Source organism: Haliotis cracherodii, unplaced genomic scaffold, assembly GCF_022045235.1.
Source record: "Haliotis cracherodii isolate W230 unplaced genomic scaffold, xgHalCrac1.p SCAF_8, whole genome shotgun sequence".
NCBI lineage: Eukaryota > Metazoa > Mollusca > Gastropoda > Lepetellida > Haliotidae > Haliotis > Haliotis cracherodii.
The window spans coordinates 12,973,734-12,991,171 of record NW_027266341.1 but is presented as its reverse complement, the minus strand read 5'-3'; the positions used below and the strand labels follow the sequence as shown (position 1 = coordinate 12,991,171).

The 17,438-nt window shown below is 38.9% G+C and overlaps 1 protein-coding gene across 2 annotated transcripts; it reads left to right on the top strand.

The window, feature by feature from the left end:
* Positions 1-1,363: 1,363 nt before the first annotated feature.
* On the top strand, positions 1,364-14,023 carry LOC139449570 (serine/threonine-protein kinase PLK4-like). 2 transcript variants are annotated; one of them, XM_071231022.1, is made up of 18 exons: positions 1,364-1,532; positions 2,366-2,461; positions 2,733-2,828; positions 3,107-3,221; positions 3,578-3,690; positions 4,016-4,104; positions 4,244-4,476; positions 4,893-4,957; positions 5,116-5,390; positions 5,725-6,526; positions 7,146-7,250; positions 8,064-8,203; positions 8,568-8,683; positions 8,986-9,119; positions 9,633-9,842; positions 10,046-10,264; positions 12,279-12,385; positions 12,926-14,023. In XM_071231022.1, exons 1-18 carry the CDS (start codon positions 1,515-1,517, stop codon positions 13,050-13,052), a joined length of 3,060 nt encoding a protein of 1,019 aa, XP_071087123.1. In that variant the 5' UTR covers positions 1,364-1,514; the 3' UTR covers positions 13,053-14,023. The 2 variants fall into 2 exon arrangements, with proteins under 2 accessions (XP_071087123.1, XP_071087124.1); XM_071231023.1 differs by lacking the exon at positions 1,364-1,532 and adding an exon at positions 1,667-1,929.
* The last annotated feature ends 3,415 nt before the right edge of the window (positions 14,024-17,438 follow it).

Sequence of the window (17,438 nt, the reverse complement as noted above, 5' to 3'; positions counted from 1 at the left end):
AAGTTTCAACAAAAATTGAATTATGCTATTTGTTTGTAACTATTATTAATAATAACAAAAAAGGCAAAGTTATATTTCTATTTAATTTATGTGGTTTATATGACACACACAGGTCACACAGGTGGTACGGATACGGGCATGGATGATGCTGACGATTAAGCGACACATGGCGGTCTGTGTGTAGTGTCGGATCTCGTCAGAAAATTAAGATGAAGAATGAGCCTGTGTGTGTTCTGTTGTAATGATATTCTCCGTCAATAATGAATAATTACATTCTTTTCAAGAATACATCTTTCTCAGCACTTTGACAAATAATCCTCACAAAATAAATTTCAACAAAGCCGTATCATCTTTGAAGTACCTTATGTTTCTCCCAAACTCATTACTCACTTCCAAATACCATTATTTTCCTTTAAGTCTACAAGGTAGGAGATCAACTGGAGAAGAGAACTAATTAGTGGTTCCGATAGAAGTTTTCTACCCAACTTGAGCAGACGAGCCGATGGGTGTAATCCTAACAGTACTATCGGAGATTTCATGCTCAATTGCTCATTTAATTTTAAATTGATAGATAAAATTAGGTTTAAGTCTAATCCATCAATACAGTCTTTAATTTTTGTCTCACAATAATCTCTCAATCTGTTTTCAAAGGAATTACAGGTGTCGCTAACAAGTTACGTTACCATGCCAACGTATGTTTGACGGTTTGACACAATGGCTGGTCGTTATTGGTAATTAGTCAATGACAGGAAAGGCACTAATCTCTCTGGGTCCACCGTCTACCCCCGCCCGCCATCTGTGTTTGATACCGGCGTCTTTCCTCGAATCGTATTCAGCTGACCGCCCATAACATGATATTAGGCATAGGTCGAATGTTACTCAGAAGATTTCTTGCAACAGTTCAAGATTTTATACATGATGTGTCATGGACATTATATTTTTATCATCACCTCATTAAGTATATGACGATTATTCATATTATAAAATAGGAAAATGATCTACAAACGATTAAAATAAAATGATTTCAAATGCAACTTTTATGAAATATTTTCCTCATCTAGTTACCAATATAACAAAAAGTGCAACTGTCTTATTTACTCGAGCACCTTTCCGTTAAAGGAAGCAACAGAAATAGTTTTAACGAATATAGTATTTCATCACTGCAGAGTAAAATTATGAAAACTGTATCTAGACATTTTTACCAAATATATGATAAACCGTTTCTTTAATTTGGATTACAAAATGAGAAATTATTGATAAATATATTCTAGAATGATGAAAGCAGACTTAAGTGTTCTCTTTTCTATCCAATCATATTCACGATGTGGTGTTTTCCGCGCGCCTATTATCCGTCGGCGGATAGGCGCGATTTTGAAAACAGTGGATAACAGGAGAACAACAAAATATGCTTCAAAGTACACAAACTACACGGAAGATATTCATTTTACAATATGGTCACCTAGGATAACTGATTGTGATTCGGGAAATTAACAGATCTAACGGGATAATCAACCATGACGGAAAGTATCGAGGTATGTTCGTCGTGTTGATCTTTTGGGATTGGAAACAAGGGAGGTAATTTGCATTGTGCAAGTCTGATCACGTATTAGCGCTAATGAGGGTTAATCCTAAGCCGTTTCCCGACACACAGGGAAATGTTTGATGATCGATTCCTCACGCCTTTATTACACATTATCACATCTGATTTGTGGACATAACTGTCTTGGATGTCGTTGGAGTTACATCGATGATATTCGTATGTTCGATGTTAGCCACGCCAAGATTGTTTACATTCGAAACGGAACTTGGATATGACATGTGTGCCTAACTTGACACTTACGGATTACAATCTCACATCCCGCACTCCGCTGATGATCATAAACATCATTCTGTGCTTACTTGTCATTTGAACCTACCAACATGATCATGGTTTGTGTTTTACTTTCTTAGCATAACTGTAGGTTCTATTCTAATCATTATTTTCATAGAAATGTATGCATCTTACGTTTGTATTTTGTTTGTTTTGTTATAGCATCAGTCTGATAAAATATAGTGATATTTATGACTGTTGTCATTGTGAATATCATTTACAACGACTTTGTTAAGTTATTCAATTTGTCGTTATCATGGTTATGGTTATAATTTCCCTTTTTCAAGTATGGACTTGTGTTTTATCATGTTCATCTTCATATATAGGTTCATTGTCACCACTATGGTTGTGATACTTAGATGTCAAGGAAAAGTTTATCAGTTTGAAGTTTGATATTGCAATAACTTGAATAATTGCACATATAATCTGATCATGCTGATTATTATTAACTGTTAATTTAAATATTTGATTCTCATTTTTGTTATGCTTGTTCAGGATTATCAAGTCTTGAACCTCCTTGGCAAAGGGGGGTTTGCGTGTGTCTACCGTGCAAGATCAAATAAAACTGGGCAAGAAGTAGCCATAAAAATGGTAAGGTTTTCAACATCATAACAATTATGAACATATGCCATTAACCATATTACATATATCCTTGTAATGTATATCTTCTACGTAAATGAATGAAGCATTTGCATTAGTCATGTAAGTTAATGTTTCACATAACTAGCAATTTTCATCAGGTTTACTTAATAGTAAGAATTTGTTTTGTTGGAAGATCATTTATGAAACTTCCATTTTTGTTCATAGTGCCATGTGTTTTATATTTTCTTATCCCTGCTATATATATTGTTTTTATTTACAGATTGATAAAAAATTAATGAAAGCTGCCAATATGGTAGTGAGGGTTCGAAAAGAAGTAGAAATTCACTCAAGATTAAAGCATCCTGCAGTATTGGAGGTTTGTAATGATTGAATTCATCGTTTTTGAATGTTCTCATTGAGATTACCTGTATATCATATTCTACATTTCCGGCATAAACGATGTAAACACCATTCCGTTGCTTCATATAGGAACTATGGAAAGATGTTGACATGCCATGCTACCATGTGCTACAATCATCTATGATACATTATACATCAATGTGTGAATTAGCTTATTGGTTGATGTAATAACTATTTCGAAAAATAAACTTGAATAATTTGATGTCATATTCACCGATGTGTCTTTCCATGCAGCTATACAACTACTTTGAGGACAGCAACTATGTGTATCTGGTGTTGGAGATCTGCCACAATGGGGAACTACAGAGATACCTCAAAACCAACTGTAAAGTGCTCACTGAAGATGAAGGTATACAAACATTACTGTAATGATGAGATAACAGATTACAAAATACTGTAACCATGGTAACAGGCAAGAGATGTTACACTCTGGCTCTGAACAAGATAAATTCTTTTCTGTCTATAAACATAAAGACATAAAACGTTTATGGATAACAACTTTTTAATTATTTTTAACATTTCAGGGCTATTTCTTGTCCCTTGTTTGGTGAATCACTGAAGCTTCCAGAAACATCATGAGAAATCGCAAAGAAGTTGTTATGGATGAAAGTTTTGTGTCTCCATGTTCTTCCAGCTTTTAAGTTCCAGTCATTATTGAAAGATGAAAATTGCCAAGTTGGTGAATTCGTCATTTTGATGTTCCAGCTCGTCATTTCATGAAGCAGATAGTTGAGGGGATGCTGTACCTGCACTCACATGGCATCCTCCACAGGGATCTCACACTGTCAAATCTACTTCTCTCCAAGAACATGAATGTTGTAAGTAATCAATTGCATAACCTGTTCAACCAGTTGTATGATTTTTGTTTGTTTGTTTGTTTGTTTGTTGTTTAACACCGCACTCAGCAATATTCCAGCTATATGATGGCGGTCTGTAAATAATCGAGTCTGGATCAGACAATCCAGTGATTGATGATTGATGACTTATGATTGTTTTTCTCAGTATTTTATGTACATTTGTATGATGAAATAATCTTTTTTAATTTATTGTTTGATATCTTCACTAAACAATTTGCTTGACCTTGATTTAAGATTTTGTTGGTATCGGCATGACATAATGTGTAAACCTGTCTCTATTACACAGAAAATAGGCGATTTTGGATTGGCGACACAGCTGAGTGTTCCGGATGAGAAGCATTTCACAATGTGTGGCACACCAAACTACATATCTCCGTGAGTAGCACCATCTAATTTGTGTAGCTGTAAAATTGATATTGTTTGTCTTAAATTTGAGTAAATTTTCTTTGTATTATCTATCAAGTTGTGGTAAACTATGTTGCTAATGTTTGAACTGTTACTTCTATTTTTCCAGAGAGGTGGCAATGAGAGCTGCTCATGGTCTGGAAACTGATGTCTGGTCTCTGGGCTGCATGTTGTACACATTTCTTGTGGGCCAGCCACCATTTGACACAGACGCTGTGAAGAAGACGCTGAATCGTGTAATATCAGCAGAGTATGATCTGCCGGAGCACCTGTCTAGAGAAGCAAGGGATCTCATTCAGGGACTATTACGCAAGAATCCAAAAGAACGAATCCCTATCCAAGGTATGGAATCGGCTGATTTGTCCTGAAATGTTTATTTCCATGTATCAAATGTAGCTTAGGATATTGATGAGAAATGAGTGAGTATGGGTTTTACGCTGCTTTTAGCAATAGTCGGCAATAGCTCGACAGGGGACACCAAAAATGGGCTTGACACATTGTACCAATGTGGGGCTTTGAACAAGGGCCTTAGACATGAGTAGCAAATGCTTTAACCACTAGGTATTCCACTTCCACAAGGATATTGATGGAAGAGCAACAATAGAATATAACTGTTCTTCATTAAAACTTGTAATATTATGAACATTACATATTGTTGATTTGTTTACGGATAAACGTGACCCAGATTTGCTTTGTTTTTATCAAGATATGAAAAGATTCTTTGAACCTTAAGTTAACCATGTAATTTCCTGTTTCAGAAATTTTAAGTCATCCTTTCATGGCCAACAGTTCTTCCTCAGGCAGCAGGAAAATTGCCCACAAGGTGAGTGTCACTTTCTTAAAGCTTAAATTTGATTTTTGTGTATTTGAATTACATTGAAATCAATAGCAGATTTCTTGTCTTTTGTAGAAATGTGGTGACATGATTTGTTTCAAAATAACAGTAATAACTGAAACTGTACTGTTATTTCTTTACTGCAGTGTCCGGAAGTGTCGATGGACAGTGGTCGAGGTACAATGGCTACTGTGATGTCAGGGAGATCAGGTTTGTCAAGTAGCCGTAAACCGATGCCAGCGTTCCCCATCAAGGAACTCAAGTCTCAGATCATGGAGGATGAAGAACGCTATGGCAACGGCTACTACAGCAATATTTCGGACAGTGGGAGTTACACCAGCGGTGGGCATCAGCAGCTATTGGGCGGTCAGTCAGCTCACCAGCGTCATCCCCCATCACCCCCAGTCAGGCTTCGAGACAGGTAGGACAGTGTTCAGTGCATGGGACTCTTCGTATGATGTTCAGTGGCTGTTTCCCTTTTGGAATGAGCGGCTTGTCTATACCATTCATGTGATACTCGCACGATAATCAGTGTAGATTAGTGTTACATTCAATCCACACAATGCAAATCAATGGCAGTTCTAACTTATATCTGCCTATTTTACAGTTCAAACGAATAGGATGTGAGTTTGAAGTGTTAACATGTTGTTTGGTTCTTAAGTATGAAAAGGGTTTGGTTCTTGTTTGGGTGTAAAGTCTGATTATTTTGAGTTCTGAATAGTGATTGTGATGTAATGAATGTAATATCATTGTAGTGAGCGAGAGGCTGAGCTGTACCAGGCTCGTCAGAGCAACCTTGCTAGTCAGCACCGAGTGTTGAGTCACGCCCAACATACCGACAAACCAGTCATCCGGAAGTACAGCTCCCAAGAAAACATGTTAGACTATTCCAAGCGAAACACTGACAATATGGTGGCCACCAAGGCCCCCGTGCCCCACCTGTTTGACCCCACCCGGTACCAGGAGGGATCCCAGACCAACAGCTCCTCCACGTGGTCATGTGCCTCCTTCCACAGCTCGAGCACGGGGAGGGTCCAGGCCAGTCCCGGGCTCCGAGGGCTCTCCGACACCTGCAGCAGTGCTGACATTGCACAGTCAGTTAAACCATATCTCAGTGCTGGATCAGATTCTTCTTCACATGATGGAGACTTCAGTTTACAAAACACGAAACGAGTGTTGACGTTTGACTCGAAACCTGGGAGTTTGCATGAACCTGAGAATGTTTCGTCAAGTCATGGTTCTCAGGGCCTGTGTATTGGGAATGTTCAGAGTCCGTTCTTGAGGTCAGCTTCTGTTGAGGAGAAGCTGTCACATGTGCCCAACTTGCATGGACCCGTGGAGTTTTCGTCGCCGTATGGACAGAGGGTTCACATTTCGGAGAAGGAGGTGAACGCGTGTGCTAAGTCTCAGTCAATGCAGGATCTCATTGGGCCTCGAGGGGATTCACATCGACACGGGGAGAAGAGTGAAAAGAAGGATCGACACAGTCCAGAGACGGTCTCACAACTTAATGCTCAGAGATTACGTCCCATCCGGCAGAAGACAAAGAATGCTATTGTAAGTTGAACATTTTCATCATGGTTGCATTTAGTTTCCAATAATGTTAACGTCTCATGACAAGTTTGCAGATGTATGTTTAGTACAGTTTGTTTGAGTGAACATTGTGAAAAGAGTCTCATACTAGTTTTTGAAGTTTTACAAAATGTTGAGAATTAGAATCAATATCTATTCTTATTAATGATTAGGCCATCATTTTTGTGTTTTCAAACTCAAGTTTGACGTGTGACTGGATGTTAAATGTAGATGATCAATCAGATTCTGTGTGTGTCAGTATCTGAGAGAAGTGACAAACCAAGTAACAACAACAACAACAACACATATTTGTTGTGTGATTGCACAATTTGGCAAACATGTGTTGCTGAAGACTTATTCAACCCCGGATCTTCAAAGGTCTATTTATCCATGTACATCTGCCTAAAGAAATAGATGGGGAGTAAATTGTTTAAATACAGTAATATTCAGATTGATCTAGGGATGTCACTTTTCCTTGACTCATGTTTCTTAAGATCAACTTAATATCCAGAATAAACCCTGGCTTGTTTTGTTGAAGGTATGATCTGATGATGTATCAGTGTATTGAATCAGTTTTAAAAGTGACTTTTCTGTATAACTTCAGGTAAATATTCTGGAGACAGGGGAAGTGTGCCTTGAATTCCTGAAGAACAAGAATAAGGTGGAGAAAGTGGTGGAGGTCTTCTCGATATCAGCAGATGGCAGTCAGGTAGGTTGAAGGAACAATTTAAAAGACAAAATTAAAAAACTAAAATTTGAAAAATTGAAATGGGTTGGAAATGTTTGTTTTTGTTTGATGTTCATTCTTTGTACGTGTTGTATAAAGAAAATATCAAATACTGTCATGAAAGGGTCATCATTATGCTGCTATCTTTTATTATCCTGCTTTATATTCTTGTTTAAGATGTTGAAGCTAAATTCCTGTCAATTTTAGTTCCAAATCTAAACATTCCATTTCTACCAACCGATATAGTTAATATTGCTTTTCCAAGGTGCTAATCACCTACAATAATGACAAATTATCTCCCTTTGACTGTGATTGGCTCCCTGTGGTGTTCCTCCCACCTGTGAGCAGTAGCTAATAATTCTTGCATTGTCCATCACTTAAGAATCTGTTGATTTGTACAACATCTATGGTTGTCCTGACCAACCGAAGGTGAATGTTTCTGACACCCCTCCATCTGTGTTGGTGCACTGAGAAGGGTGGAGAGGGTACAGAGGTACTAATGGTGTGAACTCTCCCAGGGAAGTGTTTTAACACAAGACGTGCCAGGTGTGAAATACAACCTAGGGAGCTGATGAATGTAGTTTTGTTGGTGGCAATGGAGTTGGTGTTTATTCTCACATATGGTGATAAAGTGTTCATTAGAACCAGTGGGTGGTATTGTGAACTGTTTAGATTGTGGAAACTTTGTGTGAAGAACAAAATGGTGAATTGTAATGCTGTACTGTTCTTTGTATTCATCTACTGATGTTGATGTTGGTGAAGAAATATGTTGCTACAGTGGCTGTTTTGTTACAGGTCAGTGTGTATCAGCCTAACGAGGGCCATGGGGTAGTTGTCACGGACCGACCGCCGTCACCAGATGATGAAATGCTCAAAACATTTGCGTATGGGTCAATGCCAGAAAAGTATTACAAGAAATACCAGTATGCTACAAGGTAAGATATTCCTTTTAAAAATGGTTGTAATAGCAACTGCAAATGATAGTGATTGTGATGGGGGTGTTAAAGATTATTCTTAATTTTTTTCTATATTTAAATAGTAAGAATTCAAATTTGGAAAATCTTTAGAAAACTTCTCTTTATAAACTACAAGGCCCTGTGTGCTGAATTCTTTTTATTAATATATATGTAGGCCTGTGTAATATTGATTTCTACACAGCATGGAAAAATTGAAAACATATGCATTAATAGAGTGCAGAAATTCATGCATTCTGTGCAGCTTGTGTTGTTTGGTGTGGCAGTCATTAAAAAAAATAACTAAATCTACATGTTTTCTAACCATGTTGTCTTTATGAATCAGGTTTGTCAACCTAGTACGGTCCAAGACCCCGAAGGTCACAATGTACACTCACAGAGCCAAGTGTATGTTGATGGAGAATGCTCCGGATGCAGACTTTGAAGCTGTATTTTATGATGGTGAGGAGTGTTTGATAATATTGTGTGTATGCTACATGACGAGTCATTTTAAAAATATGAATGATTGAGTATTGTGTTTTTAACATCACAATAAGCTTTTTGTTCTTTTTACCTAAGTGCTTAGTTATTTAATTTACATTAATATGCTTTAATTTATCTTCATATGCTTGACATTCTTGTGGGTGAAATTAAATCATGACAGCAAATTAATTGGAATTTGCGAGTTGCGATATTTCTTTGAACGAAGAGACTATGAAGGATTCATATCGGTTTTCATGTGTGATATGTTGCTTGTTTTCAAGGTGCTAAGTTCACAGCCAACAGTAAGGGTATGAGGATCATTGAAAAGGATGGCACCTCTCTAGCTCTGGAGTCGCAGGCCATGGAGCAACACCTCAGTTATGACACAAAGGAGTTACTGGTGTATGTCAAACAGGTCAGTTGTCTCCCTTGTTCCAAATTCAACATGGAAGTGCACTGATCTTATCAGAAGCAAAGTAAATTGCAAGAACTGAAAACTTTACTGGACTGATCGTAAGAGAAGTTGTTCTTCAGAATTGTACTAATTCCGAAAACCAGTAGTATAGACACCTGAAGCAAATTTAGATTCATATTTGTCTTTGTGAATTTGTGAATTTGTAAATCTTGAGTTGTTGTACCCTGCTGTGATACTGCAGCATCACTAAGGAATAAATAAAAGATCTGGGTTAAAATTGGTCTTTGGCAAGAGGCTTCTCGTGAGAGGCAACAACAGGATTGGTAGTCAGAATTGCTGACTTAGTTGATGCATGTCGTATCCCAATTGCATAGATTGATGCTTGTGATGTGAATCACTGGATTATGAGGTCCAGATGCATCTATTTACAGAGTGCAGTGTTATGTTAAACAGCAAACAAACAAACAACAGCATTAACAAATCATTAACCCAACATTTTATTTGCTGTGACAGTGTCAGACACAGTGCATGGAGCTGGAGTCTGTCATCAGAAGCCTGCAAAGCACTGGGTGTGGGAAGGACCATCTCTTCCCTGTCATCGTCGGGAGGCGCCCACACTCTGGTCTAGGAGACCTCAGCAAGTCTAGCGACAACACAACTGATACCAGATCTTCTCAAGACCATGACACAACCAAGTGTTCTCAGATGAAGTCACCTCCCATGGTAAGGACTGAACATTGTTAGACTTCTATGCTGTGTATGAAATTTTTTTCAGAAATATTAACTATTATTATTAGATGTAATGAAGATACATTATTTGAATCAGGAATTTCTATTTATAATTTTCAAAGAAAATAACATCCGATGTCAGGTTTTTTATTATTTCAATAGTGTATGGTTTTGATGACAGTGTTTGTGTTTTTCAGATGACATCATTTGATGGCACAGTTGTAAGTGCTGTGACAGAGGTAGGAAGTCAATGCACATCACGGCTGACGACAGGCGACAGACACAATTCTACTCTCACCTCACAGGCTTCCATGGCAACCAGCAGCACATCCTCAGGAACCAGTGCTGATCCCAGGAAGCCCAACAAGGATGTCGTCCACCAGATGTTTGTTCCCAACATTGGCTGGGGACAGAAGGTATGTACTGTACACCTTGAATGTAGGCGGCAATGGCAGCTCATCTTAACACCTTTCCCAGTAATTGTACAGACATGGATGTACTGTACACCTTGAACGTAGGCGGCAATGGTAGCTCATCTTAACACCTTTACCAGTAATTGTACTGACATGGATGTAATGTACACCTTGAATGTAGGCGGCAATGGTAACTCATCTTAACACCTTTACCAGTAATTGTACTGACATGGATGTAATGTACACCTTGAACGTAGGCGGCAATGGCAGCTCATCTTAACACCTTTACCAGTAATTGTACTGACATGGATGTACTGTACACCTCGAACGTAGGCGGCAATGGTAGCCCATCTTAACACCTTTACCAGTAATTGTACAGACATGGATGTACTGTACACCTCGAACGTAGGCGGCAATGGTAGCTCATCTTAACACCTTTACCAGTAATTGTACAGACATGGATGTAATGTACACCTTGAACGTAGGCGGCAATGGTAGCTCATCTTAACACCTTTACAAGTAATTGTACTGACATGGATGTAATGTACACCTTGAACGTAGGCGGCAATGGTAGCTCATCTTAACACCTTTACCAGTAATTGTACAGACATGGATGTAATGTACACCTTGAATGTAGGCGGCAATGGTAGCTCATCTTAACACCTTTACCAGTAATTGTACAGACATGGATGTAATGTACACCTTGAACGTAGGCGGCAATGGTAGCTCATCTTAACACCTTTACCAGTAATTGTACTGACATGGATGTACTGTACACCTTGAACGTAGGCGGCAATGGTAGCTCATCTTAACACCTTTACCAGTAATTGTACAGACATGGATGTAATGTACACCTTGAATGTAGGCGGCAATGGTAGCTCATCTTAACACCTTTACCAGTAATTGTACTGACATGGATGTACTGTACACCTTGAATGTAGGCGGCAATGGTAGCTCATCTTAACACCTTTACCAGTAATTGTACTGACATGGATGTACTGTACACCTTGAATGTAGGCGGCAATGGTAGCTCATCTTAACACCTTTACCAGTAATTGTACAGACATGGATGTACTGTACACCTTGAACGTAGGCGGCAATGGTAGCCCATCTTAACACCTTTACCAGTAATTGTACAGACATGGATGTACTGTACACCTCGAACGTAGGCGGCAATGGTAGCTCATCTTAACACCTTTACCAGTAATTGTACAGACATGGATGTAATGTACACCTTGAACGTAGGCGGCAATGGTAGCCCATCTTAACACCTTTACCAGTAATTGTACAGACATGGATGTACTGTACACCTCGAACGTAGGCGGCAATGGTAGCTCATCTTAACACCTTTCCCAGTAATTGTACAGACATGGATGTAATGTACACCTTGAACGTAGGCGGCAATGGTAGCTCATCTTAACACCTTTACCAGTAATTGTACAGACATGGATGTACTGTACACCTCGAACGTAGGCGGCAATGGTAGCTCATATTAACACCTTTCCCAGTAATTGTACAGACATGGATGTACTGTACACCTTGAACGTAGGCGGCAATGGTAGCTCATCTTAACACCTTTACCAGTAATTGTACTGACATGGATGTAATGTACACCTTGAATGTAGGCGGCAATGGTAACTCATCTTAACACCTTTACCAGTAATTGTACTGACATGGATGTACTGTACACCTTGAACGTAGGCGGCAATGGTAGCTCATCTTAACACCTTTACCAGTAATTGTACTGACATGGATGTACTGTACACCTTGAACGTAGGCGGCAGTGGTAGCTCATCTCAACACCTTTACCAAGTGACACTTTTACCAGTAATTATACTGACATGGGTGCATTTTCAGTGTAAAACATGTCTGTAGGTGTATCTAGGTAGGGGACTATTTTAATTGGTCTCCATGAAACAAATGCACTGGTTTCCTTTTCATTCCTTTGACTTTGATTTTTCAGGTTTGGGATGTGTGTATCTTGTGTATCTCTGTAACACAATATTTCCTGTTTCAGTATTCAAATGGGGAGATTGTGGTGAACTTCAATGATGGCACACAACTAGGGATGAAGTCGAATGCTACAACCGTCACCTTCATTGACCAGCAGGGCAAGACACTCAGGTGGGTCTCACTACAGACCAGTGCACAGGGCATTATCTGATGGGGGCAGGGCTTGCCCTAATATTGTCCACAGCTGCATCCCTCTGCTGTGCTAGTATCTAATGATCATGGCATGAAGTCCAGATTTCTGCCTGATTATGTTTACCAAAGCACTCAGTTTACCAAAGTGGTAAATTCAGGAATAGAATTAGTGAATATAACTAGTCTGCTAACCCACTCCATTGTTGTTAATGTTAATGGTATCCTAATGGCAAAAGAATTTCAAACATTGTTTGGGGTATTGCCATTTGTTATCACTAACTGGGCTAGTAGACTTTCTTGGTTAATTCTATCCCTGCAGTAAACATACGTGACACTCGAGGTTACTCATTTTGACATAACTGAAATAGTGTTCAGTTCTGAACCCAACTCTCTCAGTAGGATGAAACATGAAATGAAAGCTTTATCATAAGACACTTATACTGTGTATTGAAATTGAACTGAATCACATGTACATGCTGTTTGAGACTGGCATTAATCATGACAACCATTATGTTTCAGGTTTTACCAAAACGACCACCTACCTGACTACGTGAAGTCACGCCTGGAGAAGGTGCCCCTAGTGTTGGAGCACATGAGGAAGTCAGCCCAGATGTCGGTTATATCCGCGGCTCAGTCCAGGAGATAGTACTAACATAGCAGCCGGGACAGTAGTCAACAGATGCTGTGTTTAGGTCCGCCTGCATTACTGACACTAGGCACCTCTAGGCTGGGAGGGAATAACCAAGGGCATGTTCGTTGTCCATCAAATAGCTGTAGAGTAATTGTGTTATTAGAATATTTGTAGAAAAAGTATTTAAGATGAATTACATCTGTTTTGACTATTTATTTGAGAATTATACTCTTTGTTTTCCCTGCAGCTACTGTTAGTGCTATATTTATTGTATGCATCTCTGGCATTCCTATCTCCTTGAGTCTCGCAACAAGTGCTCACACACATTCAATGATTTCCTTCCAATTTGCGAACTTTGTATTCAGCAGGTTTATTTCAAAATTTGAATGAGGAGCAAATTTTTGCCTCGTATATACTCTAGATATAGACATTAGGATATTTAGCAAATTGTTAGTGGATGGGCTTCCAGATTTGACTGATGGGGTCTGACATCTATTTTGCTTCCCAATTGTACAGAGTTGTGTCTATGCAGACAGCCGCATGTGTCTTAAAAGATAGTGCCATTGTTCCTGTCTCAGTACGACTGACTTGCTTGATTGCCGTCATGATTGTGAGATCTGTATGATTGTCGAGATTTGCATCCGTAGATTGACTGTCAAGACGTGACTTGGTGTGACTGTTGAGATCTGACAGTAGTTGTGTATACGCTGTACATTAGAAACTGTATTATAGTGTATACTAGTGTCCATTGTTTTGTATATAAAGTTGTATGTAAATATGTACATAGAGTATGTGCTAGTGTCTGCCATCTTCCATTCTCATCTCATCTCATCATGTTATAGTCTTCAAGCATCACGCTGAGGTGCTGCTGAAAGTGACAAGGGATAGTCCTTTTACTTATCCAATTGAATAATTTAATTTCTATTACATTTATTATAATTTCAGTTGATTTTTATTTGTCATATACTTTTCGAGTGTATTTTCATAAGAATTATTTAATCATCTGAGTTCTTTTAAAGAAAAACAAAAATGTATAAATATTATTTATGAAATTTGTATGTTTGTATCAATTTTAAGTTTTATGATTTTAAACCTTAGTCTTTACAAATGTAATTTTTAGGAATTTTTAATTGTTATCTGAATTTATTGGTCACTTTCAGAGTTTCTGATATCTGTGATAGGTCCAGGAATGTTGAGCATGTTACTGTACACCACAAAGTAGAAAAGTGTTCAAAATATCTTGATTAGAAGGATATTAGATTATGATAATTTTGAGGTTTCTACAACATATATATAACGTCGCCTTCAGGTCAATACACATGCTGCTGGTATTTACCCAAGTTATAAATGTTTAAGAATTGCATCATGTGAAACAACTGAAATACTGTTTAAAGCAATATTAACTCAAACTCCCTCACCAAATACATGAATTGTTATGTTATGATAATGTTTGAATCAAAGCACCCACCTTAAAAAAAGAATCAAGTAATTAAGATTCCTTGCTTACATTATTTTAAAATTTGGTGTATTTTACATGGTGTTGATCCTGTCACAGCATCTTCTGCTGTCCATCAGTAGCGCCTGGTCACATCCCTGGACCTACAGCAGCCGCTGTTACTCTGTTGTTGTTGAACTTGTCATCTTTTACAACTGCCGATGCTTCTATAATAAACTGTTACAGAAATATGTCTCTTCATTGACTGTTGTCCCATGTAATTTACATCTAGTTTATCAAGTGAGTGAGTTTGGGGATGGTGAATATATTAGGAATAAACATTGTTTTTCGTGAGCCATGGCGAGCTAAATACGTATTGTTTATTCCTAATACAGAATATTTACCATCTCCAAACACACAAGGTGATGACCTCTTTATCATATATTGTCATTCTTCAATTCTGTGCTCTAAGAGCCTCTTCGCATCTCTCGAAAAACATGTTTCTTATACAGTGGCGTAACTGGTTGCAAAACAGCAACTGCCTACACAAGTTGTTTCTACTTGCCTTTCGCGACAATCCGTCGTTGTGTCCGCTAGAGTTACTGCCCTTTATCAAAGGAACGCTATTCTAACCCTAGTCTGTGAGACATCACGTTTGTTTAGTCTGCCTGTCCTGTCATAACGTTGCGAAGTGCAGTCAGGTGTTTACACAGCGAAAAAAACCAAACAAAGTATCAATTCGGAATATATTTCGTTTTAATTGGTGAAAAGCTGCCATGCCGCAGAGGTCTACAAGCACAACTATGGAAACTGATCCCGCTTGTCTTTTGTCCTCGCTAATTTGTTTCGCAATTTATATCTCCAAAGTTGCCAAAAAGTGGAAAATGCAGTAGCTACGTCACAGTTAGACTCAGCATATTAGACTAATCTTTTGATAATGATAGCTATTATCCCAGTAGTTTCTCCTGATTCTCGATGGTTAATTCTGACTCGATCGCCGAATGACAAAGGAGACGCCACGTTTGTAAACAATGAAAGTAGTCCCTACTTGACCTTCTATATTTGCATCTCTATCCGCATATGACCCCAACGGATATCGTTTTTATCCGCTGGCTTTATCCTACCGAGAAACCTACCCATTATATGATAAACCTTTATATCCATGGTAGCTATCACTTACACATGTAGAGGGGGCGGTCGGGTAGCCTAGTGGTTAAAGCGTTCGCTCGTCACGCCGAAGACCCGAGTTCGAATCCCGACATGGGTACAATGTGTGAAGCCCATTTCTGGTGTCCCCCGCCGTGATATTGCTGGAATATTGCTAAAAGCGGCGTAAAACCATACTCACTCACTCACTCACTCACTACACATGAAGAGGGTAAATTGAAAAGGTAGCAGGTGCACTTGAAATTTAGAAGCAAAGACTGAAAATATTGCGGGAAACTATATGCGTTTGTGAGCCAAAATATATTCAGTTAATAATTATTATAGTCACCAAATAATTTTTGTGTTGACGTGATTTGTATGTTTGAAAAGGCGAGATGTGACGTGGGTGCACACCCCTGCATACCTTCTGGGTCCTGTATGCCATGTCACAAGAGTAAGGGGCACTGGGAAGTAATTCAAAGCCGTTTTCCTTGACAGCTTCTCTCAACTGACATAGTTATGTGGCATAGTATTGTCCATTGATAGTCTGCAGATAGTCTGTCGAGATTATACCCTTACAGTCCAAGAAAACCGAAGCTGATTTGGCTAACTGGCGCCATCCACACCTTGTATTCTTTTGGTGAGGGTGAGACTAAATGTTTCCACTGTTTGCTCAGAGGGTTTAACTCTGGATCAAAGTGATGGACCCAGGTTTAATCCTTGGTTAATAATCGCATCAAGCATTGATCGGGATTAAGCTGATAACGGGTCAAAGGTCCCTGGATATGTTCTTTCACAGGGTTGCATCACTTGGGCACGCTAGAAAGCTTATGATCATGGGTTCGAATCCTGGTTTTCACCGATTATTTCTCCAGGTTTGTCAGCACGATACCCCTGCTTGTGGGATTCACCAAATAGGTGCACTAAACGTGGGAAACGTCCAGGGCCTGCATCACTTCGGGCTTTCCTCCTACATCATGCGCCGTGATATAACTGGAATACTGCTCAATGCCGCGTTAACACTATATGGCTGACATAATGCCGATGCGACTGCGACGTTAAATTTTAACTCACTCACTCACTCAATGCCGCGTTACACCCAACTCATTCACTCGCATTACACAAAGGAATGTCTTTGAGGCCACGAACCTTTCGATTTATCCTTGTATCTGAAAGTCAACCCTGTCTGGCGACTTAAAGTTCTCCGTGGACCTGTTAATGCATTCAGCACAGATGCATGCATATATGAAAGACAAGGGTAGGAAATAACCAAGCACAACCATAAAGTAGTTTAGACACAAATAAACCCACACAAGTTGTTACTACTCGATTACTTTATTTGATCTATGTTTGTCTCAACGTGTACATTGGATTGAGTGTGTGGGTCCTGAGTTTGGTCGCGAGTAGTGATGTGGCACATAAGCTTCAGCTTGGTACTTGCCCATTATGTCGAGAGAAGATACAGCGTGCAATTAATTCATTATGCATTTCATCTTCAGTTCACATCCTCGATTATCCAGCGCATTATATCTTCTTTCCTTGTTTGATAAATACCGTTGGCCAACATTAATACCGGTTAACTTCGTTTCGTGACGTCACTACATCCATCGGGCCAATCTCTAACTTAGCACCGAATTTCTCTCGCTCGTGAGCGTTATTTGATTAAGTAGCTATTTTCAATAATAATAATAATAATAATAATAATAATAATCCCATTTATAATGTGTAATATTTCTTTCACCAAGTCAATACTAATGGTGCTAGAGGGTTATGGCACATTAACAGCTCATCCTACCGGGTACCCATTCACTGTGTGGTGA